The 27,233-nt window shown below is 36.2% G+C and overlaps 1 protein-coding gene across 2 annotated transcripts; it reads left to right on the top strand.

Moving 5' to 3' along the window:
- The first annotated feature begins 1,218 nt into the window (after nt 1-1,218).
- On the top strand, nt 1,219-26,798 carry LOC144838807 (epidermal growth factor-like protein 7). Of its 2 annotated transcripts, XM_078694301.1 has the most exons (10): nt 1,221-2,153; nt 16,882-17,010; nt 20,463-20,578; nt 21,511-21,606; nt 22,784-22,906; nt 23,040-23,101; nt 23,315-23,504; nt 24,286-24,386; nt 24,423-25,948; nt 25,986-26,797. In XM_078694301.1, exons 1-8 carry the CDS (start codon nt 2,065-2,067, stop codon nt 24,330-24,332), a joined length of 852 nt encoding a protein of 283 aa, XP_078550427.1. In that variant the 5' UTR covers nt 1,221-2,064; the 3' UTR covers nt 24,333-24,386; nt 24,423-25,948; nt 25,986-26,797. The 2 variants fall into 2 exon arrangements, with proteins under 2 accessions (XP_078550428.1, XP_078550427.1); XM_078694302.1 differs by having other exon boundaries at nt 1,219-2,153; nt 24,286-25,948; nt 25,986-26,798.
- Nucleotides 26,799-27,233: the final 435 nt, after the last annotated feature.

The raw sequence follows: 27,233 nt of genomic DNA, 5'->3' as shown, positions 1-27,233 counted from the left end.
GTGCTGTATTGAAATACTATAATTAAACTTAATTTCCACTCTAGGACGCAACGCGCGCAAGAAAGCAGACGCAACGTATCGACGCAGTGCCATGAGAACATTACCTTTGCGAGTCAGAGTTGGAATCCAATCCGGCGATTCAACTTGTCGTAAGAGGGGCATGTGAAATTGATAGAAGAGCATTTTTCTAACGTTGCGTTCGTCGGGTTATTGCGTTAGTACGTTATAATCCATCGCGTCGTGATTGGTCAAATCACTTGCGTTGCTCAAGATTACGTCATAAATACCTAGCGTCCTAGTGGGAACCAATAAAAACGTGAAAACCCACAATCATGTTTCACTTGATACATACACTAATGCACTTTTGAACTGTGTTGCACTCATACCTAGCCGATAAATAAGCAGAATGTTTAATTACAGGTATACATGATTTCCCATACCAATTACTGTTTTAACGCGATCCTCACAAATGTACAGTATAATGAAAGCATCGCCATGACTAAAAGAAATCAAGGGATAAAGAAAATGATACCACTGTTTAATTCCCCCGATTTACATTTTGCTGTATGTAATGTTTAGGCCTATACAATAATTGTAAACACTTCCCTCTCATCGTCCCGTTTCTCTTGTTTTTTGTCCCCTTTTCGGTAATTGAGGGGTTAGATGGGTAGAAAGCTGGAATAAAAATTAATTGTTTAGGTTATGGTAGAAATAGAATGACTAAGCAATGAATGTAATGTGTTGATACGTGGTGTTTTTAACTGTCAAAACGAATTAGTTTTAATTCTGACACGGATGTTGTATTACACCCATCACTAATGTATCGTATAAGTATCGTTTATCAGTGTAAAAAATAAGAGCAACCACTAAGGGGTTAAGCTAGGCCTCTGTTATCAAAGAAGGGAACTTGGCTGATTGATGTTGACACAGGCTATCGAGAACTTTATGTGGGCGCTTGCTTTTAGGCGTTCGTTCTTCGTTTAACTGTACTATTTAGAGGCCTAACCCAAATAGATTATTAGCAAAATTAACCTATTGGACAGAAACTCTGGATTTTATTTACACAAATTTAATAATTTAAATACGTCAACCTTGGATAGTGAGGTACGGTACGTTACTTTTAAATAGATTTAATATGTATTTTCTTCAGTAGGCATTTTTGATTATTATAGATATAGCTAGCTAAAACATAATAATTAATCATGTATGATAATTAACTATTAGTAGAAATCAAATACTGTATTAATATTACTCTGTTGTATTGGTAATTTCTACACCTTTTATATCGTACGTCCCAAAGGCAAAGTCACAAATTAGTAACATAAGTCGGCAACTAAACGGAATTGCGCTGCTGTAAAAGTGTTGTTGTAGATTGTAGTAGGCCTACATCAGGCCTAATCTTGGAGGGGGAAACCGATTAGGGGGGAAAACATCGCTTCCGGGGAAACAATACTCCTGGGACACAAAAAAGATCAAAGCGTATTTTGCCCCGATAACACATTACGTCTGTTTTATTTAAATCCAGTAACGGTTAATAGCTTGAATATTTCCGCCAATATGCTAATAGTGATTACATTATTTTGATTGATTTTTAATCGACGATTCCATTTTTGCGGTAGTGTATTTCCTTGTAAGCTTATATTAATCACCCCTATTTTGTAAATAGACTACACCGTGCGTGACACACAAACCTCTGAAATGGTTAGAACATTTTGATGACACGCCTTCGTTTTGTCATCCCTAATTTGTTAATCGACGATTCCGTTGTAAAAAGTTCTTTCAGCTCAGCTGATAGCTTCATTAGACTTTCGGCGAAGAGAGAGACAGACAGACAGACATTACAGTGGTAGGCTGCATATCAATAAAATAAACGTGCATGTCCAATTCTTTATTGCTGTTTGTTGAACAATTCATCTGCAGTTTTTACTTGCTTTAATGCGGTATAATTCAAAGGAACTTGCGTCGAGGATATTCTGCCGGTTGGAAATGATGTACATTTAGCCGCCAATCAAGTTTACCGTCTGTTTTTCATAAGGAACCGGTAAAGCCACTGATAAGGTCACGATGGTGAATTACGCTAGAGATACAGTTTACCTTGTTGGACTATTGAGTCTTTTCGTCGTCGGCTCAGAATGCTACCTTCATCATGCTGGGTAAGTGCAACTATTTTTTTCTTTGATAATTTAAGGTTATTGCTTATATAAATGCTGACGTTTTAATGTCTTTCCTTTCTTTGAGAATAGGTAGTAGGCCTATTAGTAACTATTAGGAAATCGTTCGCGTGCAGTGGACCTTGTCGCGTGTAGTCTATCGAAACAAGATGTAACGTAATGACGTCATCACAACATGATTAAACTCGTATAATGTAACCATGGACCTATAAATAGGTCCATGATGTAACTTCCATGAAGTGAATACAAATTAACCGAGATACGCACAATAATTTTTTTATTGACTTTTAAATAGCAAACATTTTAGTAAATGTGTTTTTAATCAATATTTTTGTTTAGATTAGTTTGTTTGATTTTTCGCAAATCTGTACCGAAATTCAAAGAATTCCATGGGAATGTTATCCCCTTATGCAAACAAGTCTGTGTGAATATCTAGACACTTCACATGTTTGTCATACAGAGAATCGAAGAAGGCCCTTGTCATTGTCACTTAAATGTCATTTTAAATTGTCGCCGTGTCAGAGATCAAGCTGTGGTGATCTTCGCCAACTAGGCGGGTTGTTAAATCGACAAGAAACTCATTCCAATCACATTCAGTCTGTGACATTGCGAAGAGACACAGAATATGACAATGACATGTCCATTATTGTCACATATAGTGTTCGCGCGAGCCAAATGCGTATATTCTGGTGTCATTGGCAATTAATTTTTGTAAACTTTCAAGGTTTTTTTGTTCAGAAAAAAAACATATTACTGGTGATTGCGAAATGAATAAAGTTAAATTATCATCCGTTTTAAATAGACGTTTGAACAATGTAGGCCTATATAAATGTGGGTTGTCACCAACCACCCTTGACATGACAGTATATTCGGAGGTTTTAGACCCCGGAAGCTTACAGTGGTTATAAGACTTATTTTACTTGTTCAATGAACTATCAACAGTGCTGGTTATGTTGGTTAACAGTGCTGTTTATATTGTTTAACAGTGTTGGTTATGTTGGTTAACAGTGTTGGTTATGTTGGTTAACAGTGTTGGTTAACAGTGTTGATTATGTGGGTTAACAGTGTTGGTTATGGGGGTTAACAGTATTAGTTTATATTGGTTAACAGTATTGGTTGTTGGTTAACAGTGTTGGTTATGCTGGCTAACAGTGTTGGTTATGTTGGTAATAACAATGTTGATTATGTGGGTTAACAGTGTTGGTTATCAGTGTTGGTTATGAGGGTTAACAGTATTGGTTATATTGGTTAACAGTATTGGTTATGTTGGTTAACAGTGTTGGTTATGTTGGTTAACAGTGTTGGTTATGTTAGTTATCAATGTTGGTTAACAGTGTTGGTTATGTTCGGACTGTAATGTTCGGGAGGTTAAAAAGTTTCTGAAATTGTGGTCAACTCGCCAATATTATGTTCTTATACTATACTATTTTTATTTACTATTCTGCACTTTTGTTTTAGATAAGTTATTATCTAATTAAATTTCAACGACTCTTAAGTAATTTAATGTTTTATGAGTCCTAATTCAGGTGGGAATAGAAAGAGAAAGTTACGTCGTGTCAAAAACTTTTTTTGTTTACGATATTTTGACAGCGTGGCATTAACACGGTGGTTGAGGCAACCTGATATCGACGTACAAGTTGAACATTTGAAGAACATTATGTTTGACACATCAGCAGGTGTTTTTATTTACTCTCTTCATGAGTGAAAATACACTTCAGAGTGAATTGTCACTCTTTTGAGGATTGTGTTTAAGGACCACTCTTAATAGAGTGGAAGTCACTCTAGTTAACGATTTTCACTCCTCAGAGAGTGAACTACTGTACTTCAATATATTACACCCACCCATGCTTTTTGGCATATATCTTGCCTTTCTTAATACAACGACGTCGTGCCCTTTACCAATTATAGTTATCGTGCCCTTTCATGGAGGAAAATTAATACGGAAAATATAGAGGTGAAAAGATAGGAGGAAACCCATCATACGTTGATTGTATAGCACTTCTAATGATGTTAGAATAAGATAACCATTGCCTTTGCGGCTGTTATTACATTTATCATTATTAATTATAGTCTCTTTAATGAAAATATACCTATGACATTTCTATGTACTTTGGTATGTGGGAGTTATTTATATAGGCCTATGGTATACAGAGGTGACGTATGTAGGTTTTCATATACCGTACGTCATTTCGTATTGTAATTTGTACGTCGTTCGTTTTATTATCTGTTTATACATTTGTATATGTTGGACAAGGGAGCTATTACCATTCATATAAATGCATGTAAAATAGTTTGTGCATATCCGATTGTAGTCCCGAGAGGCGGATGATACGTTACACATACTGCGCCGTCATCGTATAGGCCAATCAACATACACGTTTCCCTTCGGATATCAATAGATTCTGCCTCCCTCAGATATCATGACGAGTTGTTTGATCATATTTCATTGTGCAGTACCATACATGTTATAATGTTATGACAGTACTTCGAAGTTTATTCCGAATAAAGGGTATCTTAGTATAGCTATCAGGCCTACGTTTTTTCTTCGACTAGTACCTTTAATTGTTCCACCTGTATCACACTCCCAATCACTCTATCACTAGGGGGACAATATGCCTACCTTATGTCACAACATTACGTGGTAATATCCACAAAAAAAATAAAAATCGGACAAGATAAGAACAGGTTGTTACTCGCGTGATCATAAAAAAAAGAAACTTCATTGGCGGATCCAAGATCTTCGCCCATTTACGGACATGATGATGTCATATTACTACCATATTTGGGCATATCACTACCATATTCGGGCACATCACACATGTTTTTGTCAAACTAGTTTGATAGTGTAGACAGAGCGTAACACAATACACATCCTGGTCCCAAGTCTCTGCACGTTGCCCAAAGTACACATAAGATTAAAGGAATTGCACATAGACATGTAGAATAATCAGGACATCAAGTAGTTTTCTTCTTATAATTATAAATAAATGGTGTATTTATTGTCTTCATTAAATGTCAGTAGTATGTATTACATATGTATGTATGCACGAATTGAATTAGGTCAAACTATATAATTATAGGCCTTCAGAACGTACAGTTGTTGAAGTGATCGTAAATGAGTACACAAACCGCATTTAGTTTGTATCCCGAAACAGCTATTTATATTTTAACCGTAATTGACTAATTGGATCGATTATCATATCACAGAGGAATTAAATATTGGTTTAAATCCTAATATTAGATACGATGATATACTGATAGGCCTCCTATATACAAAAATGAACGACTAAAACAACCTGCGATGTATCGTCAGTTTTGTGTTGGGTTTTCCAGTGCCAGGTTGTTACTTCGGATTAAAAAGCAATATTTATATTTTATTGTGGAGCTGTAGCTTGGTGGTTAACGTGCTTGCCTTCCAATCCAAAAGTCCAGGGTTTAATCCTCATCTGATGCCAGGGTGTAACTCACGACTCTTTCAACTCCACTCCCTAATGAGCACGATAAATTATAAAATAGTTTATCCACAAAAATATTATGACAAGTACACTGTTAATACCATATTAAAAACCATTTTACAACCCAGTTCCCCAGTCAGATATTAAACCAACAAAAGATTTGTTATAACGCTCGTCTACCCGCTTTTCCGTTCAGGGGAAAATGTGTACATTTTATTTCGGATGGTTGCCGAAACAATGATAATAATGTTTTGATTTGTAACCACATTTTTATTTTTATTGCACGTTATGTTTCAGTTTCTTCATACGGGCTATCATCTTGATTTGGATTTCAACTTTGATTGGCGTTCGATTGATACGGGGCGCCGCTTCCTACATAAATGTTTCCTCAATTTGGAATTCCACTTTGATTGGTGTTCGATTGATATGGGGCGCCGCTGAATGCATGAGGGTTTCCTTAATTCAGCATTCTAAAACATACTCTTCTCTCATTGGAAATTGATTTACGAGACGCCGTTTCATTATTTACATTGTTAAAATTAGTAGAACAAGATAAACGAATATTTTATGGTTATTGGCACGTGTGAGAATTCCGTGTAAATAAGCATTCGATTTTGAACTCTGTCTGACCGGATTTTGCAAGTTTCGGACACTCCGTTATAATGTAATGTTATGTTTTAGTAGCAGTGTATACTGTTTATCCAACAGCTACATTTATCAGCATTCCTTGGTAAAATTCATAAGACATCCGATCAATTGAATTATTCCACTGATAATTCAATTCTGTCTGTAGTTATTGTATTTCAATGTTAGTCGATTTTTGTCTGAAAATACTAGTAGTTTACACTCCGTCTAGAACACTACAACTTACCCAACGCGGCCCAGCAACCCATGGCTGTTCTTCCCAAGGGCCTTATCCAAGCTAACCAGAGACAGTACCCAGCATAATAGTACCGTCACAGTATAATGTTGCAGGAGCCTAAGTCTGTAATACTATCTTTACAATTGTCAATTTGAATAAATAATGTTCGTCATAGCATTGTTATTGTTTTCAAATGTTTGCCCAGAAATTTTTTCTAAAACTATTTATTGCATGGATGATTTCCCCCCATGTTTATAGTAAGTTAGTGTACAATCGGAACTGATCGAAAGTAGTAAATTAAGACTTTATACAACTTGTTTAAGAAAACAGGAATCAACAAGTGAAATAAAAGCCAATGAGGCGTCTCTATGCCTGTCGAAAAGTTTCGTTTTTACTATAAAACATAACTTATTTTGCGATTGTAGATTAATGTCCTGGGCGTTGGTTCATATTATGTTTCAAGATTTATGTGAAATCGGATTTCATTCACCGTATCACTCTTGAACTTTAAGCTAATTATTTCTGTTCTCCTTAATCGTGTAGCCATGATCTATTATAAAACGTGTTAATTAAACAAAATTGAAACTCTTTTTCGAGACTTTCAATGACAATTTTTTGAGCATTCTAAATCGTTGATGGCTCGCTATTTACCCAAACCCTAGATATCCATTTACTAGACCCTAGATGGCTATTTACTAGACCTTGGATGGCCATTTACTAGACTTTGGTATCAATTACTAGACCCTGGATATCCGTTTACTAGACCCTGGATATCCATTTACTAGACCCTGGATGGTCATTTGCTTGACCCTGGATATCAATTTACTAGACCCTGGATAGTCATTTACTTGACCCTGGATCTGGATGGCCATTTACTAGACTATAGATACATTGTATGCCCTGCTGCCATCCCTGGATATTGGATAAACATTTCCTTTACTCGTTAGCATTCTCAAACATTACTAAAACCCCTTCCTTTTCCTTATATGCAGTACCGTATAATATATCTAGGGCTGAGCATTACACATGCTTCTTAACAGGTGAAGCCGCTTCTCTGGCTTACAGGTGTCAGGGATCATTCCCTCGGGGTAAACTTTTGTCAGCTGCTTCGTATATTCGGCCTAGCTTAACAAATGATATCCGATGAGTGGGAATTCCGATTTTATTGTTGTTCATCTAGGTAATTTGAAATTGGATTTTAATAAATTTACAATCAAGAGGAATCTTCTTAAAGTGCCGACATAACGTTTAGACCAAAATTAATTGAACCAAATGACCCTCTCCATGGGTACTCCTCGCAGATGGGATACAGTAACAAGTTATGATTTAATGTAATTAAGACGAAATGCTTTCCTATCGTTGTACATGCTGGGGTTTAAGAAGTGATTTTCCGGGCGGTTAATGGTAGGCTCAGGTCTAATTGAATCTTTACTAATTGATATTAATGTATAATGATGGTTTGGAAATAAGGGACAATAAACTACGCCTCAGGACGTATACTATATGAATACCATTATCAGTGGTATGCATTTCATCCTCTTGTGGCCTACATCGATTTTTTGTTTTGCAAACAGTGAAGACAGTGGTTAAATCTTCCGAATAAAAAGTGGTTTTTATTTATATAGTTTGTTTTTAGTTTCTTCCACCTCCCAGGATTGCATGGTCCACTTCCACCAGAACGATAGTCATAGGAAAGAAGGAAAGGACCATAAACTAGGAAGGTGTATATAAACAGTAGTTTTGATGCCAATTAATTGCTTTAAATGTACTTATTATTTGCAATATTATTTTAGAGATTTTCTCGTTGTGTCTCCGTACCCCGTCACCATCACTATTATTATGATTCTTAGCCTGCTTTTCTTGTAACATGCCGCAATTTTCTCTTTTCTAATGATTTTGCGGTAAAAGACCATGTTTAGCTTTTGTTTTACCAGACCACGTCTAATCTCCTGATTGTCATGTCTTATTAGGCATACGTCAATGAGCGGTGGTCAAGCTGCGATATAAGTTCATACCAAATTGACCGCTTGGTGTTTAAAAAGCTGCATATACCAACTCCATGCAGTTTTGTTAGATAAGCTAGCACATAAAACAATTTAATCAAAAAAATTGGAGCCAGAGAATAAGGTTATGATAATAATAAATTTAGCCTGGAATAACAATACTTAGTCGATTACAATAATATTAGAATAACAGCGATTAAAGAAAACAATACTGGACCAGTATCAATATTATGATGGGTTAAATAGGGACGTTAATCGGTTATGGTGTAACAATCATGAATAGAATAATGATAAATGTGGATAATTAGGTCATGTTTAGACCAACAATATTTGGTATGTTAAGTAACAATCAGAATATTTAGTCGGTAATACCCATAGGCCTCGTTATCACTGGGATAATACTAAAGCTCTGTCTACACTATCAAACTAGTGTGATATGCCCAAATATGGTAGCGATATGCCTAAATATGGTAGTGATATGACATCATCATGTCTACATATGGGATGACATCACATACTTTTGTCACATAAAGTTTGATAATGTAGACAGAGCATTACTTTTCTGACTCACCGCGCGTACACACCCCCGCCCCCGCCCCTCCAAGGTTTCCATTTGTTAATTCATTTTATATTGTCTTTCTTGTATGTCGATTGTGGAAAACAAAACAGATTAATATAGTTTACCGCGTGTGTTTGTCCAAGTTTTCTATGACTCAATTTTAAACTAATAAAGTTTGAGTATCTCCTAGTCCTTGAAAATCGAACGTTTTAAAAATATGTGATGTTTTATTGCTTTCAAGTGCGTTATCGGACTGTTTATTCTAATAGCAAGTTAATCAGTTTCTGGCAATTGTAACTTTTTCTAGTATAGCTCTATCTGCACTATCAAACTTTATGTGACAAAAAAATGTGATGTGCCCATATATGGGCTGGCGTCATATCACTACCATATTTGGGCATATCACTACCATATTTGGTCATATCGACAGAGTGTTCGGTACAATTCCCAATACAGTGGCCCTACTTGTGACTCAAGTCTCCGAGTGATTCTTGCGTTCTCTGGTTCCACTTTAGTAAATTCAATGTCATTTTGTTTCTTGGAATTCCATAATTGTTCTGGAACCAAGAGATATTGTTATGATAACTGTATATGATTAGAGTAATCATCTAGGAATGTAAAAGGTATAATGTCCACCACGTTTTATAAAGTACAATAGACCTAATTCTCTCGAAAAGGCCTAGGCCTAATAGTAATACCAAGTGTCGCATAGAGCTGTAACCCCGCGCGCTCTGAGCTTAATGTACCATGCTATCCAGTATTAGTCGACTTCAAAATGTTCATATCATGGCATTAGATAGAATACCCACTGTTTGATAAACTATTTATAATTTTCAACATCTGTTGAGACCCGAGATGATTTGTATCCGAAATTCCTACCTCACTATCAGTCCATGGTCTCCTCATTTTTCTAATTTCATTGCATTGCATTTTTATCCATTACATAAACACAACATGATAACCTTTTATCATAACTGTTTACCCGTATATATCCCACCTTCTAAATGTTAATAACTATTACTGGCCTTGTCAACACAGCTTCATCCTCTGCAGGAATATGCTTCCATCTGTGACCAGGTGTTGCCATGGATGCCATCTTTCCCAGATAAGCATGTTGCACTGAATGACTGAAAGTTGTATCTTTTTAAACTAACCTCCTAAAGCTCGGTTCCCACTTGCACGCAGCACAACAACGCAGGCGCGCCCCGCAAGAAATTTGACCTATCATGAACTGTCGCTTGTGATTGACCAACTTGTCGTTGCGTTACGTCCGAGTGAGAACCAAACTTTAGACAGGGATGGTACAAACTGGGGTCCAAAATAAAACTTGCATGGTAGGCCTATAGTCATATGTTCCTATTCTCGAAGGAGATGGAACGTGTTTTGGAAACGTTGTTCTGACCATGGGAAACTTCTCCTTGTACTGACTAATAATATTAATATGCATAATCCACTTGTACAATCATAACACGAGCATCTAATTTTCAGAATATCCTAAACTTGGCTAGTCCCAACTTTTTTTTCACGTGTGTGGAGTTTTTCCAAACCACCTTGGAAACTTGCCAGTCCAATTCATGGACACTAGTTTATATTTCTTCCGATACGTGTTCATATTATTAAAAGTATTGGTGATCAACAACCAATAGCCATCCCGACAGATATTTAACCAGCTCTCTGAATTCATTTCCTCTGTTTTTTTAACGCGATTTAACGATTGTACAAGACAGTTGATTGTGAAATGTGTCATTTATCTTGTATAATAATTGATAGGTCTATTCTAATATCCGTAGTCGGTATAGGAGCTCATAATTTGATTTTGGTAGGGAAATAGTATAATTGGAATAGAACAAAAGAATGTATTACACTTTTTAACCAGTAAATGTACCCAGGCTCAGTTAATTTGAGTTTTGTCTGGTCACCAACAACGTATTTTTTTGCCCTCTTATTTTATTGCAATAGACGTTAGTCTAGATTTCTTCTGAGATAACTTGTCACAGTAGCTAGGACAATACATTAAGGAACCATTTACTACTCAACGTATACATAACTATTCGTAACAATAAAGTATTTTCTTGTGTCTCGTTTAATCGGTTTTTATAAACATTCTAAATAAATGTATTCCAAATCTCAATGTTATTCAGAAGGTATGCCTATAACATAAATGTACGAAAAGAAAGTTATGTCCAGGTGTGGGAGTTATTTTATATTTATCTGAGTTTTTTTTTTATCGTATTAGGCCTATTTTTAGTATTTGCCATCTTTAAGAATTTATTTCTATTATTATTTTATTATGATAATGGACAAATAAAGCATTTCAACATTCAGTATTTTCAATTCAATTCATCTATTTCCCAGAAAGGCATAATACAAAATATACAATTAAGGATGTTACTAACACCAGTCCAGTTTGTCTTCTTCTCCAGCATCAATCATCCATCAAATGTCATCCATCATCCATCATTCTCATCATCATGTTGTCATGTTTGTTTTTCCTGTTACATTCTTCATTTATAAAGTGTCTATTTCCATGTAGGAATCACTCACCCCACATAATCATACCGATAAGATCTAACGAATCATATCATAATCCGCACACATCCCAGAGGATACATCATGCGGTAACATGACAGGTGCTAAACAAGTCATCAAGAACCCAAGTGACTTACTTCCATGTTTAATAGTATAGGCGATGGGGTCATATATGACTTTTTGGCTACCCGTTGTTGAGCAACTAGAACTGTCCCAGAGTGTATCAACTCCTGACGGGTACCCTAGTGACAGGTATCACCGGCCTAGCAGGATTTTGTAAACACTGCATGTCAAGTGTGTGTCTAAATTCACGAAACTCTGATCATTTCCAGATCAGATGACATAACATGGTGTTTTTTATTGGTATTGTTTTCATATCCCTTGACGAGTATTTACAAATGGATCGAAAAGTTGTGACATTACATCTAAGGTTTAGCCGCAGTATCAGTGTATTTGAGAGAAACTCTATCCATCTCAACGTGCCTTTTACGTTTGTCGATGTTTATATACGGCGGTTTCGAATTTATACCCCTTTGAACAATATTGGAAATGATATATATTGTGTTTCAATTTTAATTTTCTAGTTTTAAATTACTATGCGCTACAGTAGATGCGCAGAGGAACCAGTGTTCCATTTTGTGTCCAGTTTGAGCCTCAAAAAGTTTGAGCCTCTAAAAGTTTGAGCCTCAACAAGTTTGAGCCTCTAAAAGTATGAGCCTCATTCAACATATCGTTTCTGCTGTTATTTTCGTATAATGTTGGATAAGCTGCAGTATGGTTACACAAACTTTTCAAGGCTAAACTATCTATAGTTAACCAATACAAATTTGTATTTTAATGTTTGCTTTTTACTATAATACTATACTGTGGTTGTTCGTTTATGAAATGTCTATAAAAATGTTCTCTTTCTCAATTTCTCAAGTTTCAAGACTGTAGATAATTGGGCATTGTGTTGTGTTTGGTTACAGTAGTCTCATAATACTAGTGTAGGCCTATTAAGATGAATGTTTGACAGCGTATAGGAAGCGGTGTCCTTTGATGTATAATTGAACATGAAATGGTTTAGTCAAAGTCAAGGTCGTATATGAGAAAGCAATTCATAGAACAGGGAGTTGTTATTTCTTTGCGGAGTTCTAAACATGGAGACTTTTGGCCGCCCATGTTTCTAATAAAACCTTGCTTCATGTTTCCAAAGAAACGTGATTGCACAATATATTACAAGTAAAATAAAAATTGAAGAATATAATAGGTAAGAGACAGACAACAATGCCCTTCCTTAATGCATAGAACCAAGTGTTATACGAGGTAGGCTTTCTAGCGGTACTGAACAAAAATTATAAAGTGGCTCTTTCACTTTAGTCGGTCATAGGAAACCATTAAAGTGCTTTTGAAGTATTGGGGTGTAACATCACACCCCTTTGTTGCTTATAAGAAGTGTTCTTTTTGGAGCCACTGCTTGATTTGATCGTTGCTTTTGCCGAGTGAATTCCAAGGAGGGAGATTCAATCATTGATACGAGATTAATACAACATGATCGAGTTACGAAGCGCCCCCAGTGGTTGGGTGATTGATGCTACTGTTCACCAGAATACTCCGAAATTGTCAAAGTTCTTTCTTTCGAAATGGTTTAAATTCCACATGGAGCTTTTTGTACAGCCATAGCATCTTCTTTTCATTATCCTGTTAACAATGTTTCACTTTTTTACCTTGAAATCCCAAAAGAATTACTCAACAACGAGAATAGAAAAGAAGAAAAAAACATTATTACAGCAATCATGATTCATGTGCCAGGCCATGTTTCCCAGTTGGTTTACTTAACTAGGCGGAACGGTTACGATTATCGCCCAGAAATATCGATTTGTCAGTGGGGCAAACCTTAGAGGATCGTAGCCTGTTATGAGACTCCCGTTTTAACTACTGTTGATCCAATCAATTTGATAAAACTTAAAAATGGCCCATTTGTTGTTTTCTCTGATGTAGGCTACAGTAGTATATATAAACGTATACTTAGCGCTACGATTGATATTTTTGTGGGTGATTGATTTGTTTAAGGGTGAAATTTGTTTAATTTAGGACTTAATGAGAAATAAACATTATGGAAATTTCTAATTTTAATAATTTCCTTTCAGATCACGTTTGAAACCTTTAACTTTTTTAAGGCATCTTATTAATCAACCGCCACCAAGGTCAACAATGCAACATTTCTCAAAAAAAGAGCATATTTATTTTGCTTCTCACTTTAATTAGAAAAAAAATATAAGGGCCTATTCAGACTTAATTATTTACCTGGGTAAGTTGATGACCTATACCCACCAACTTACCCGTGTAAATGAACTAATCCGTTTATATCTGGCACTGTCGGGGTTAACGTTCGTAAGAACGCAACCCCATACCACCTCAAACGTTACTGATACTATTTCGATACTATTTTGAGGTTGAACTAATTGATGTTATCAGGATTATCATCTCTGAGAGTAGGCCTAAGCGCCTCTGGGCACTATTTACAAAAGCGTCACTTTGTTCGTAATATTGAAAATAATTCTCTGTTCTCAAACACCAATAATAATAATTAATTGCACCCTGTGGTATATATAGAAATATAATATTTAGCAACTATTTTTGTAGTGTTAAATTGTATCATAGTGTCAATTTTTATAATCAAACATACCGACCATACCGCGGCTCATAATATACAAACCAGGGGTATTAATATTTATCATAACTGTAACCTCTATTCTCCAATTATTAATTACACCCTGTGGTATACATGATACACTATTCATAAATAATCAGCCGACATTAGGGACTCATAACATACCATACAAATCGTTGGTATATTAACACTGTAGTGCCACCCATGTATTTGTTTTAAAGTAGACATAATATACTAGCTTGGTTCCCGTGCACTGGTGGACACAACGTAATGACAGCGTAAAGCTTGGTTCCCACTAGCGACGCAACCTACGCAAGGTACGGAAATACCCTTAATTGTGTTTTCCCCGCCTGCGTGAAATCAAACCTGCGATGTTTGCAGCACTGTTGCGTCGTCGGTTCCCACTTGTGATTACGCAATAAAGCACTTTGCGTCAATACGTCGCTGGGTTGCGTTCTAGTGGGAACCACGCTTTAGCCTGGTAGGACGCAACGCAAAGACCTACGCGGACAACGCAATTGACTTGACCAATCACATGCGTATTCGAATTACTGTCGCTTGTCATTTTGCCTCTCTCTGCGTTGCGTCATAGAGCGTGGGAACAAAACTTTAATAATTCAACGCAACGTAATTGTTTAATTTTACGTTGCGCCCAAAAGAGTTCTCCGTGAACAATGAAACCGTTTCATCTGTGGTCCTGCAGTTTCAATCCAGTCCTAGACCTACTGGTTTGCCTCTTTTTGGCGGCGTGTTAAATGTTAGCTTTGCTTTGATCCTGGTTAATCCTTTACAAGATAGTGGCCCAAGTTGGATTAATTTTGCGACACCAGGGCGCGTTGATTTATTGCGCATAACTAGGCCTATTCATTAAAACAATACAAACATAGACCGAATTATTGACCATGTCTGTGGGCTAGGCCATAGGAATTGAATCTTGTTTACTTCAAAGTGTTGTATCCATAATTTAGATGGTCAGATAAGCCACTCTGTCGGAAACTACTAAGAAATGATGTCGCTGGTCAAATGAAGATAAAAATACATGTAATAAGTTAAGCTGTTTTCACACCTAACTTGCTATAAGAATTCCCCCGCGGACACATTGTTGTTTTAAGCAATGAGGACAGTGGATTGGTGTACATATCGGTGGATTCTGCCAGAATATAGTCGCATAAATACAAACGGACTGGCTGTACGCAGCTGTGAGGACGTATGTTACGTCGCACTTTGCGTAAAAAACGTATATAGCGACAGAAACAAAATTACGGATTTTGATTGCCTATAATAGGACCCCTATTTAGGGGACACCATCAGACCCAACAGATTTCCCCATTAATACACTGATAGTAGTGTCACATGAATAGGGGTTGGTCGTAGCGTTAAATGTTCCCTGAATAGGAGGGTTTCTTAAAGACTATTTCTTAAAGACGGTTTCTTATACTGAAATACCGTCCGTGTAAAGATATGGCATAACATTCATAGCAATAAAAGGGAACAGTTTCTACATGCAGTACACATCAATTCATATCATGGATACGTATTTTATCCATGTTCATATTAATTCAGTTTCGATCATATCTCTTTAACAGAAAGTTCTACTGAAATTGTTCACAATGGAATATCTGTGCATCTATAAATACAAATACTTCTGTTAGTGTCGCTTTATTGGTTTAACCGCCTTTAGTAGGCCTAAGTATTTGTGTCTTGCGCGTTAGTGGATAAATTACGATGCTCTTTGTCGGCATATCATGCGTAGGCCATACATTGTATAGAATAGCATATAGCATTTCATATAGGCCTGTAAAATGAAATCAATTTTTAAATTTCTTTAATATTTCACAAATTTCAAACGTGACGCAGTGACGGATCGAGAAGGGGGTTTGACGAAGTCGTCTGAAAACTGAATGACTCATCATTTTAGTCTCTCCTAATATTCGACATAATATTCGTTCGCGGCTACTACAGTATATACTAAATTTAGTATTGCACCGTTTTTATTGACACTTATTTTGAGAACTACATTGACTTGTGTACAGACTTGCACCTTTGCTCATCTGTTTAATCTTCTTAACTGTTTGTTATGGTTAAAGCAGACGAGAATTTTAATGTATAAACAAAGAAATTTGTGTCTAGTTTAAGGTTTAGTTTAAGTTGACAATATTTCTAGGGAATAAACATCATGTATATATTTATACGCCTACCGATAGTTAAATTGGGTTTCGAGCGATAACATGCTACTGCTTTCGGCACATTGGAGGTTGACATCACTGGGGATGGCCTAGGAGGCCTACACCAACCCTACTCTAATCATAAAGTTTCCAACATTTATGAAAGTGACGCCTTTAAATACGTTATAATAAAAAAAAAATGAGTAGGCCTAAATAATATTCGTTAGTGGTTGGAAATATTTTATAATAAACAGTAAAAATGTTAAGATCAGACTGGAAGAAACCAGTAAAAGAGATTTACGGAGCAGCCCAAGCGGAAATGTCGGCAGACTTTTCAGCGGAAAGGCAGTAATATATATATATAATGTTAAGCCCGGACGTCTCATTTAAGAGTATGTTTTATCAAAATACAGTGACTGCTTTATTGGGGTAGGTGGCCTATTGGAAAATGACTGATGTAAATTTCGTTTGATCTTGTTTGTAGGCGACATGTATGTAGTAACGCAGATGAACACCAAAAACCTAGAATGATCATCGAATCGTATTACCAACCAGTATTCAAGCCGTATCTCTCAATATGCAGTGACGGATATTCAAGGTGTACACGTTACAGGTAAAAGGGTAGTTCCTTCTTATTCAGAAAAATATATTGTTCTATTCAACATTAATGATTAATGTGCCGTGCCTCCCAATGACGCGCTCGTGTATGTATCCCAGTATAAAACTTATTGGAAAAGTAAGTACAGCGGCAGAGTTAAAGTTCTGCAATCATCGTTAGGGTTTAGCGTAGGTGGGTAACACGTTAAATCTAGGATTAAAATGTATAGCGTTTCTAAGAACATTGTAGGATGTGAAAAATAATGATTGGCCGTAAAGTTCAAGTGACTCAATAGCATCATTCATAATAGTTTTATTGCAAGTTTGACATACGTCGGTACGCCGCGTCGCGTTTAATGTCACGAACGCGATGCTTGTCAATTTCATGCTCATTTGATTGTTATTTACTATATAGCAGCAGTCTCTGTCTGCTTCGGATCATCGTTGACTTGTGCCAAATATTTTAATGTCGATTGTATTCTTCTAAAGCGAGATAGCCACTGCGTACACACAGATGAATTAGCCGATTGTCGGTACTCAATTTGGATGTGACCAGGGTCAGGCACATTCCGTGATGTTCATCAAGAAGTGACGCCTGTAGGCCTATATCGGAGACCCCAAATTAACGGGCTATGTTTCTCCTTTCACACTGGACAAATTGTCAAATGTGAAGATACTAGGCCTACAGAGCACTCCTAATCGATCGGATGCCACAAATCACAGATTTTGCAGAAACTAACATACACCACCTCCCAAGGACATTCTATATCCACCCTAAAAATTCTTCTGTAGAGCTCAATTCAGAGAGGTCAATAAATAATAATAATTTCTGTATGAAATTTCTCTTAGAACTTAGTCATTGCCCTCGGGTTGAAACAAAGACTAATTACCGGAATCTAAATTGGATGATCACATAATGTTCTGATTCACTCATGATGATGACAATTGTTTGAGGTCAATAACGATGATGTGCTGACCTTATTCAGGTTCAAAATTATATTCTAATCTTCAACATGCATTCCTGCAAAACCAAACATTTTCAAAAATCCGGAGAGGTTGGTTTAACCGCGGAGGACGAATTTCCAACGTAGGCCTAATATTTGTGAGGGCGCAATTTCTTAATTTACTATCTGGCATATAATTTTTCAAAATTTTGAATAGACCTATGAGGATGTAGTCCGGTTCCAGACAGCGAATCGACTTAATTATTGGTATAAAGATCAATATTTTGACAAACTTTGCGTTTCATACGTAATACTTCAGCTTGGATCTAGTTTACAGACGAGACGAAATCAAAACGGCGGACTGGTGAACAACAGCATAAACAAGACATAGAGATTTGAGCAAGTCTAAATAGGATAAAATCATGAATATATCTATAGGTTCATGATGGAACTGGTTCTTCATAATGCCATTTTATAAAACAATATGTATTATTTACTATATTCTAGGAATATTAAATCATTTTCTACCGTTTATTTTTGTTTTGTAAATAACATAGACACTATCCCAATAAATCAGTACATTATTTGTAACCCATTATAATATATCTAATTGGATGACAGTTGGTTTGTATGTATTATACTGTCAGTACAGGTCAATCGACACGTGTTACAAATTTACTTATTGAGAAACGTGAATCAAAACAAATGCTCTCGTAAATGTTTCAAGAGCGCTGAATTGAAATATAGATGTGATAACAAAAGCTAGCGATGTGTGGTATTTTCACAACCCTGGGTCTGAGGTTCACACAAAAAAGTGCATATCAAGTAGTAGGCTAGGTAGACCCTATAATAAATAAAAGTGTAATCACAGAACAATATCTTTATCTGTACCGTTTAATCTGATTTAGGCCTAAGAGTATTTATTTATTAAACATTTGGCAAATAGCCCAAGAGAAGACATGGGCCAATGGCCCATCACAGAGGTGGGTGCCTCTTGAAACAATATGTTATAAATATTTTATTTAAATATTAAAATATATACAAAAACAAAATAAACTGGACATTAAAATTAACAAGAAACAAGGCCATATAAATGGCTGCAGTCGCGTGCTCAAATTTGACCGACCGACCGCCGACCATTAAGGTGTTAATGTTTGTCTTCCAGGTATCTATTGGCCCGATATATTACCATTATGGGTTTTCCTAGCTATTGGACCCAGTTGGAATTTTTTTTTCTCCAAAACTTGTATGTGTTTCCATGCTATTTAACCCAGTTGGAAAAGTTTTTTTTTCTAAAACTTTTAATGGTTTTCATTTGCTGTTTGTTGTCTTTTGTACTCTTTGCAAAATAAAAGAAGGAAATATCATTTGTGAAAGAATTTGACAGTCGTACGTATTAAAAATCAGTCAGTCTGTCAGTATTAAACTGATAGATATATGTAGGTCACAGTGAGTATTTGTAATTGGAAAGCGCTAATTAAAATTTCTGCAGGCCTAAATAATCTGAATAAAATAAACAGCACGATCATTATCCCAGCGTAAATACTTGAAAGTATTAAATCCTGCCTTGTTGATCTTTTTGACCCGTATCAATACAAGAAGATGTTAAGATTGATAAGGCGTCTACCGCCAAGTAGTTAGAATCACCTCAGGCGTAGTGACTATTGTGTTCAATTATCAATTAAGTTAAACCACGTGCTGGGTTCAAGTTCGGGACCAAAGTACTGTGATACCGCAGATTAAATAAGAATCAAATTCTATATATTTTTTAATCATGAATCATTGAATTGTATATAGGCGCTAATTATAGCACGTATTAGAAAATAAAGTTGGTTGACTTTTAAAACGTAAATTCCAAATGACCTCAGATGACACAGAGTCTATTCTGACGGTAACGTCACCACAACTACGCGCCATTGTTAACGTCTGTCGTCACCAGTTGTATTCGTTAATTACGCTGTTATTGGTCATCGGTTGATGACAAGTTGCTGAGTGATATGATTTGTTAAAAACACTGTTTACATCAATTACGATGTCAATTTTAATCCATTTCAGTGTTTAACAAACGTCGTGTTTCCATCAATCGTTATAGCAGCGGCCTCTAGAGCATAAAGCTTTGTTCCCACTAGAAAATAACGTAATGACGTAGTATTAGCGCAACGCAAGTCAAATCGCTTACGTTGCGCATACGTAATTGCGTTTGCGTCCTATTGAGAAACAAGTTTAATGCTTGGTTCCCACTACAGACGCAACACAAGGACGTAACGCAGCGTAAGTGCTTTGACCAATCACAAACGATGGGTTATCCGAAAACTCACTTTCCATTGGCAATCGCTTTACGTTTCACTTGCGTCATTGCGTTTGCGTCCTAGTGGAAAACAAGTTTAAGCCTACAAAAAAATATACTGTAAAATCCTGCCACGGGTTATTATTGACCTGATTATTTCCACGAATGTTGAATAAAATATAATTGTAGGTCTACTAATAAAATTGTTTGGTTTTATTCTTCTGTACCGATGTCTAGGGCTGTATATCATGTAGCCTATCGAACACGTTACTCAAAACCTACACAAACAAAGAAAATAATGTGCTGCCCTGGATGGAAATTAGCACACAAATATGCTACGTCATGCACAGATCGTAAGTTTTGATGACGTTTATGTCAATCTATTTGTCAGAATCTTAATGATATAATTATAGACAAACGATGAACTAAAGCTCTGTCTACACTATCAAATTTGTTTGATGATAACAACAAGTTTGATGTGCCCATATTTGGTAGTGATATGCCCAAACATGACATTATCATGTTTATATATGGGCACATCACATTTTTGTCACATGAAGTATGATAGTGTAGACAGAGCTTTACACTCTTCAAATTCACGTGTCATCCATCACCAAATTTTTTAGTTGCATGATTTTTTTAAAAGAAATTGTCATATTGTCATATTCTGTAAAAACAAAATATTGAATCTTATTAAATCCCAATCGTTAAAATTATCGTCATTTTTTAGTTTGTCAATACTAAACCAAACGTACCAAAACATGATCATTATTTTCAGTTCATGGATAAAATAAACTAATATTCAATACTATTATTAAGCCACAATAAGCTAAATATAAAATTCCGGACGTTTAGATGACGTTTGTTTCAAATCCACTGTCAGAAATTATAAGTACATGTAATGATATAATGACAGACAAAATTAAAGATGACTTTTGAAAAGTGTGTTCTTATGCAGTACAAAGCACTTTGAATAGGCCGATGTGTCACAGGAAATATAAGGTAAACGACTTTAACGTGTCCCCCTAAGGTGTCCCCCTAAGGTGTAGGCCTAAGGTGTAGGCCTACCCGTGTGCTGTACCGTATTCAGATGTTTTAATTTGTTGAACAAGCGATCCACTAAACGACTCTCAAATGCTTTCTGTCAAATTTAGGCCAACAAACACGAAATGCATTTGTTAGAAAAAGAAACTATTCCAATGTATTATTACTAATCCAGACTGTCTCAGTCTGGCTTTTGTAGATATGCACGTGATAACGAAAGTTTATTTTATTTGTCTTTTAGCTGTCTGTTCGTCAAAATGTATTAATGGCGGGAAATGTGTCTCACCCGGAACATGTGGTTGCCAGTCGGGTTGGACAGGAGAGTTTTGTGAAAAAGGTTTGTAGTTATGAGCATATGTAATAGTAGGGGTAAATTCAATAAATCGCATTTTATAAAAACATGAAATAAATCCCTAAACAACTAGGAGCAAATAAGAATAAATCAAGTCTATGATACAAATATTTAGAAAGAACTTTGAACAAAACCTTCAACAATACAATGTGAGTAACGGTATTTTGACGTTTATTTCTACCTTTTATTTTGAAACCTCGGGTCATCAGATTTTCAGATATATCCCCGAAAACGAACAATTTTCTGAGCACTGTAAAATGCAGAACATCTCCTAATAGACGAATTCCATGTTTTAATTAAATGTATATTTTTACTCTAGAAAACTAGGAATTAAGTGTTCAGATATCCCTGAATATTATCAAGGTAATTTTAATAAAAGATAAATCTAATTTCAACACTGATGCTGCATGAATGCAGTTGATGGCAAACAGATGCAAAACATCTCCTAATTTAGACAAATTCCATGTTTCAATTAAATGGTTCGGGGATTTCAAAACCATCCCGAGTAACAGTGAATTTCTCAATCCATTAACTTAATGTATTATGTCTGTTGTAAGTTATCTTGAGGGCATTTACCCCAAAACAGTAGGTAACATGTAGTCCTTTGTGAATTCCATTCTTATTGTTTTCGTCTAATTATTCATGACATCCTAATCTACGTTAAATATTCTCTGTAATAAAGTCGATCTTTGCTAATTGTTATTGACATAACGATTGGGCGTGACGACGTCATCAGTAGGCCTCGTCGGTATGATAAGCTGAATAATTTCATCCTTGTTCCATAGGGGCATAACGTTTTGCCTACCAGTTTCTTCTTCCTCTCCCAACATTTCTATATGTAGGCCTAGATACACTCTAGAGACACTACTTCTAGTACGACAATGCATAATGTTAACCAAAATGTTTCGGGAATAGTGAGAGCTCCCTTGACTAAAATCTAGCATATTCGAATATCTGTTCATAGGTATATAGGCATACTTAAGTTCTCAAATCCACTGTAAAAATGAAGTTTTGTAAAATATGTAACATAGAGGGCGTTGACATCAGCAAAAATGTTTACACTGAAACCAGATGGTAGTGGAACGTTTCACACTTTCCTGCTGAAGAAACCATTCAATATTATTCCATTTTCACATCTTCGCATATTTATTTATATTTCCAGATATCAACGAATGCAACACAAATTACCATGGCTGCAGTCAACTGTGTAAGAACACCAACGGAAGTTATTCTTGCGGCTGTAATCAAGGTTATAAACTTTCCACAGACGGCAAAAGTTGTGAAGGTAGGCCTATTAGTGACGTTTTCATCTTTATAAAAATGTTATTTCATTATTTAACATTAAATAATAGAACACCTCAACAGATCCGAAACACTTTTGTTGTTTAAATTAGCACAATCTTTCTCCTTTTTTCCAGTTTGTTTGATGTGTCATCCCGAATTTGAGTTTTTGATGGTCAGGGTCGAACTTCTTGAAACGGTAAAACTTATTTTATTTAGGACCTACAGGCTATAATATACCCTTTCCAAACCACATGCAAATATAAATGTTAGGCCTATTTAGGAGCGTTGTATTGCTACCGTACTGTACACCAGAGCCACCAGATATTTTTCCCTAGTAGTAAACGGTAGATAATAAAGTTTAACATAAGGAGTATTTGATTAATTAATTTGTTTATTTTATGAATTTCAGGAGGTTAAAGAATTAAGGACATTTCTAAAAAACAAGACACTTTTTGAAACAACAACGAAATCGTCATCAGAGCCACCGAAGAATGTATTCCCAGTTAATCAGATTATTAATGATGGTCATATATCACAGATTGAAATCATTCCATCATTGAGTGAACAAGTGTCACTTTTAGAGGAAAAACTAGCATATTGTAAGTTCCATTTGTATGAATCGCCTGCATGGTTCTGGTGGTAGAACAAGTCTTCTCGGATAAAGACTATAAACCATAGGTACAGTGTACACATCTAGCTCATGCAAACTTTAAAAAACCTAGTACATCTTTCGAGGCGAGTAGGGAGTTACCCCGGTGTACTAGTTCATACACTGAGCCACTGTCGTGGACAGACGTAATAGTGCATACTGCCGGTGACCCGATAGTTAGGGGAGAAGAATGTTGTTGTTGAAAAGGTGAAACATCTAAGTCCACAGCACTCTGATCTTCGTGAAATAGAGCGCTATATAAATGTAGCATTACATATTTAATATGTGAACAAGATAGACAAACGTTTGCCTACTCGAGCTGGGATGTTAGACAAAATCGAAAGGCTGACGACTTGAATATTCACAACATAAAAAGACAATGACTTTGGGATGATAACGGTGTTTTGGCCTACAGTAAATCGTCTCTTATGTGCTTAAAAACCACAACCATGTAGGCCTAGGCGGCCTACATAGGTAAAACAACTAAAGGAAATGAGAGACTGTGAATTAAAACAAAGATATACTATTTTTAAAATTTTAAAAGTTTGTGAAATCTCTAAAATACAGACTTTCACAGTTAAAAATATGTCTATCGAGTTTGTTACGACGAATCCTGTAGCCATCTTAGACATAACTAAACTCGTCGAAAGTGACGAGTTCAAGTCTTCTAAATATAAATTATATATTCTAAATATTGTTGTATTTACTATCCTTGTTATCTTTATATACAGGTGACTGTAGACCTCCGCCAATTCACAAGCGTAGGCGATACAACTAAAAAACATTCCGCCAAGTTTGATAGCCTCAAATTCCAGACTTCAATGCTATTCTGGTTGCCTCTCAAATTCCAGACTTTAATGCTATTCAGGTATCCAAATAACGGATTGATCGGGAACACTGAAATATAAACATCAGGGAATGAATATTGATGGTGATGGAACGAATTAGTTGTTGGGAATATTGAAACTTTTACTTTTGATTGTCGGTATACCGTCCGATAAGTTGCATATGAACAGTGTTTGCTGTGTGCAAAATAGTCTCGAAACAACCATCCGCGGTCGATCCTGAAAGTGACAATTGGAATCATCACCATTGGTTTGAAACAGCATGGATCATGTAGCCTACGAGGCATAAAACGTCATGCCTTAAAAGCAACCAAATGTCGATTTATTATTTGCTTGCATTGACAAAATGTGTTTGCCTTAACTGTGATCGCTGCGATCTAAGATGTCGTGTATCAAGAAATAAAGATCTGACGACAAGAGTTCCATGTGACAGAGAGGCACGAACGGTCTGAAATTCTCTGTCGAATCGATCACAGTGAATTACAATGCGTATTGACGAAAATAGAGATTTTATCTTCCCCTTTCGAAAATACATACTTATATTTGTGAAGTCTTCCCGTCAAGCGCCTTGGAATATAGTTCATGAATTTATAGAACAATGAATTGAACTAAGTAATAATGAATAAATAAAATAAAAATACAATTCATAATTTAAGATTTTTGTATAATGCATGTCATGAATTCATTGGAGCATAGGTCTGAGCATATTAATATCAGCGCTAAAAATTGATTAATATGGTATGACATAGACACATATAATTAAAGTATTACCTTTTTAGAAGACGAAATTTAAAGGAAATCACGAAATAGATATATTTTTACATCTGATTAATACACGTACTTAAAATAATGTTAGGTTTCAAATGCTGAATGTTCTATACGAGTCAGAATAGACTTTTGTTATTCAATTTCATAATTCTTATTTATTAGTATGAATAATTCATGTATATTCGTAGGTCGACGTAATTAAAGCTTGGTTCCCACTTGGTCACAACGACGTAGACGCAACGTAAGTGGGTTGGCCAATCACAAGCGAGGACAGTTTTAATGAGCCACCGCGTCACCGTGATTGGTCAGATCACTTGCGTTGCACTTACGTAGTCCTTGAATTGCGTCATAGTGGGACATAGTGAGAACCGAGGTAAATCTGGGTTCCCACTATAGACGCAATGCAAGAAAGTAGACGCAACACAAGCGACAGTTCATATCTAAAGCTTGGTTCCCACTAGCGACGCAACGTAACGCAATATACGCAACGTAACAAAATGCCCTTCCAAACATTGTGTTTGCCCCCGCCTGCGTGAAATCAAACCTACGATGTTTGCAGCACTATTGCGTCGTCGGTTCCCACTTGTGATTACGCAATACAGCACTTTGCGTTGATACGTCGCTGCGTTACGTTCTAGTGAGAACCACCTTTATGATTGGTCAAATCACTTATGCATGGTTCCCACTAGAGACGCAACACAGCGACGTAACGCAACGTAAGGGATTTGACCAATCACAAGCGATGAATTATTCGAACTGTTGGTTGTCATTGGTCAACTGCGTCTACGTCCTTGCGTTGCGTCCTAGTGAGAACCAAGCTTAAAGCGTGGTTCCCACTAGCGACGCAACGCAAGGACGTAACGCAACGCAAGTGAATTGACCAATCACAAGCGATGGCTTATTCGCTTGTGATTGCTAACTGTCTATAACTTCGCTTGTCATTGGTTAAAACGCTTGCGTTGCGTTTACGTCCTTGCGTTACGTTCTAGTGGGAACCAAGCTTTAGGTTGCGTTACGTCCTACGTTGCGTTGTATACGTCCTTATGTTGCGTTGTATACATCCTTATGTTGCGTTACGTCCTTGTGTTGCGTTACGCCCTTTTGTTATGTTACGCCCTTGTATTGCGTTACGTCTTTGTGTTGCGTTACGCCCTTGTGTTGCATCACGTCCTTGTATTGCGTCACGTTCTTGTGTTGCGTTACGTTCTTGTGTTGCGTTACGTCTTTGTGTTGCGTTACGTCCTTTTATTGCGTTACGTTCTTATGTTGCGTTACGTCCTTGTGTTGCGTTACGTCCTTGTGTTATGTATTTAGTGGGAACCAAGCACGAATAGACTGGTGATATCGTGGGCTGCTACGCACCTTCTTTAGACAACTTCCAGTAATTAATAAATATTACAGTCAATATGTATAATGTTTGAAACAGTAGGGACAAGCCATATTTTATTTCCAACAAATAAAATACAGTATAATCAAAGATCTTATAACTATAGTATATAAGATCTTTGGTATAATATATACCGTAGAAGGTGGCTCCTATAATAAATTTGTAATGTCAAGATTGCCACAAAGTACCACCTACAATATTTTGTTTTTCTTTCGTTTGTAATTATTGTACAAATTACCAATAAAATAAAAAAACTGAAAATATTACTAAAGTTGTTATTAATTACAATGTTTATATCGACATAAAAAAAATTATACGATACGTTAGGGTAGCATATGGGAATTAGTGCTGTAAATCAATTATGAGACTCAACGCAAGCGGATTGACCAATCAGAGGCGATATTTGAACTTGCGTTGCGTCGTCGTCTTCTCTAGTAGAATACAAACATGCAGCAGCAAGTGATATGCGTGCACGCAGAACACAAGAAACCTCTCCTTACTTTAACACCATCATAATAAATAATTTATCCATGTTTCCAGGCATTTATCACACATTTACGGCATAATCAGCTTCGGCTGCTGGATGGACCACCCTCGTAAAATATTTTTGAAGTAAAATAAATCAATTTTTCCTATCTATAAAGTATTTATCAGTAATCGGAATAGAAAGCTGTTGCTG

The sequence above is a fragment of the Antedon bifida genome, chromosome 3 (genome assembly GCF_963402885.1).
Source record: "Antedon bifida chromosome 3, ecAntBifi1.1, whole genome shotgun sequence".
Classification (NCBI taxonomy): Eukaryota; Metazoa; Echinodermata; class Crinoidea; order Comatulida; family Antedonidae; genus Antedon; species Antedon bifida.
The sequence above is the reverse complement of the archived record's forward strand: the minus strand, read 5'-3'. Positions and strand labels throughout refer to the sequence as shown.

What these genes read in the sequence shown, in the direction of transcription:
- LOC144838807 (XM_078694302.1), top strand. Translation starts at nt 2,065, where the DNA reads ATGGTGAATTACGCTAGAGATACAGTTTACCTTGTTGGACTATTGAGT. An exon ending in TGCTACCTTCATCATGCTGG is followed by an intron (nt 2,154 to 16,881) that starts GTAAGTGCAACT and finishes TCTTGTTTGTAG; the next exon opens with GCGACATGTATGTAGTAACG. An exon ending in AGGAGAGTTTTGTGAAAAAG is followed by an intron (nt 21,607 to 22,783) that starts GTTTGTAGTTAT and finishes TTATATTTCCAG; the next exon opens with ATATCAACGAATGCAACACA.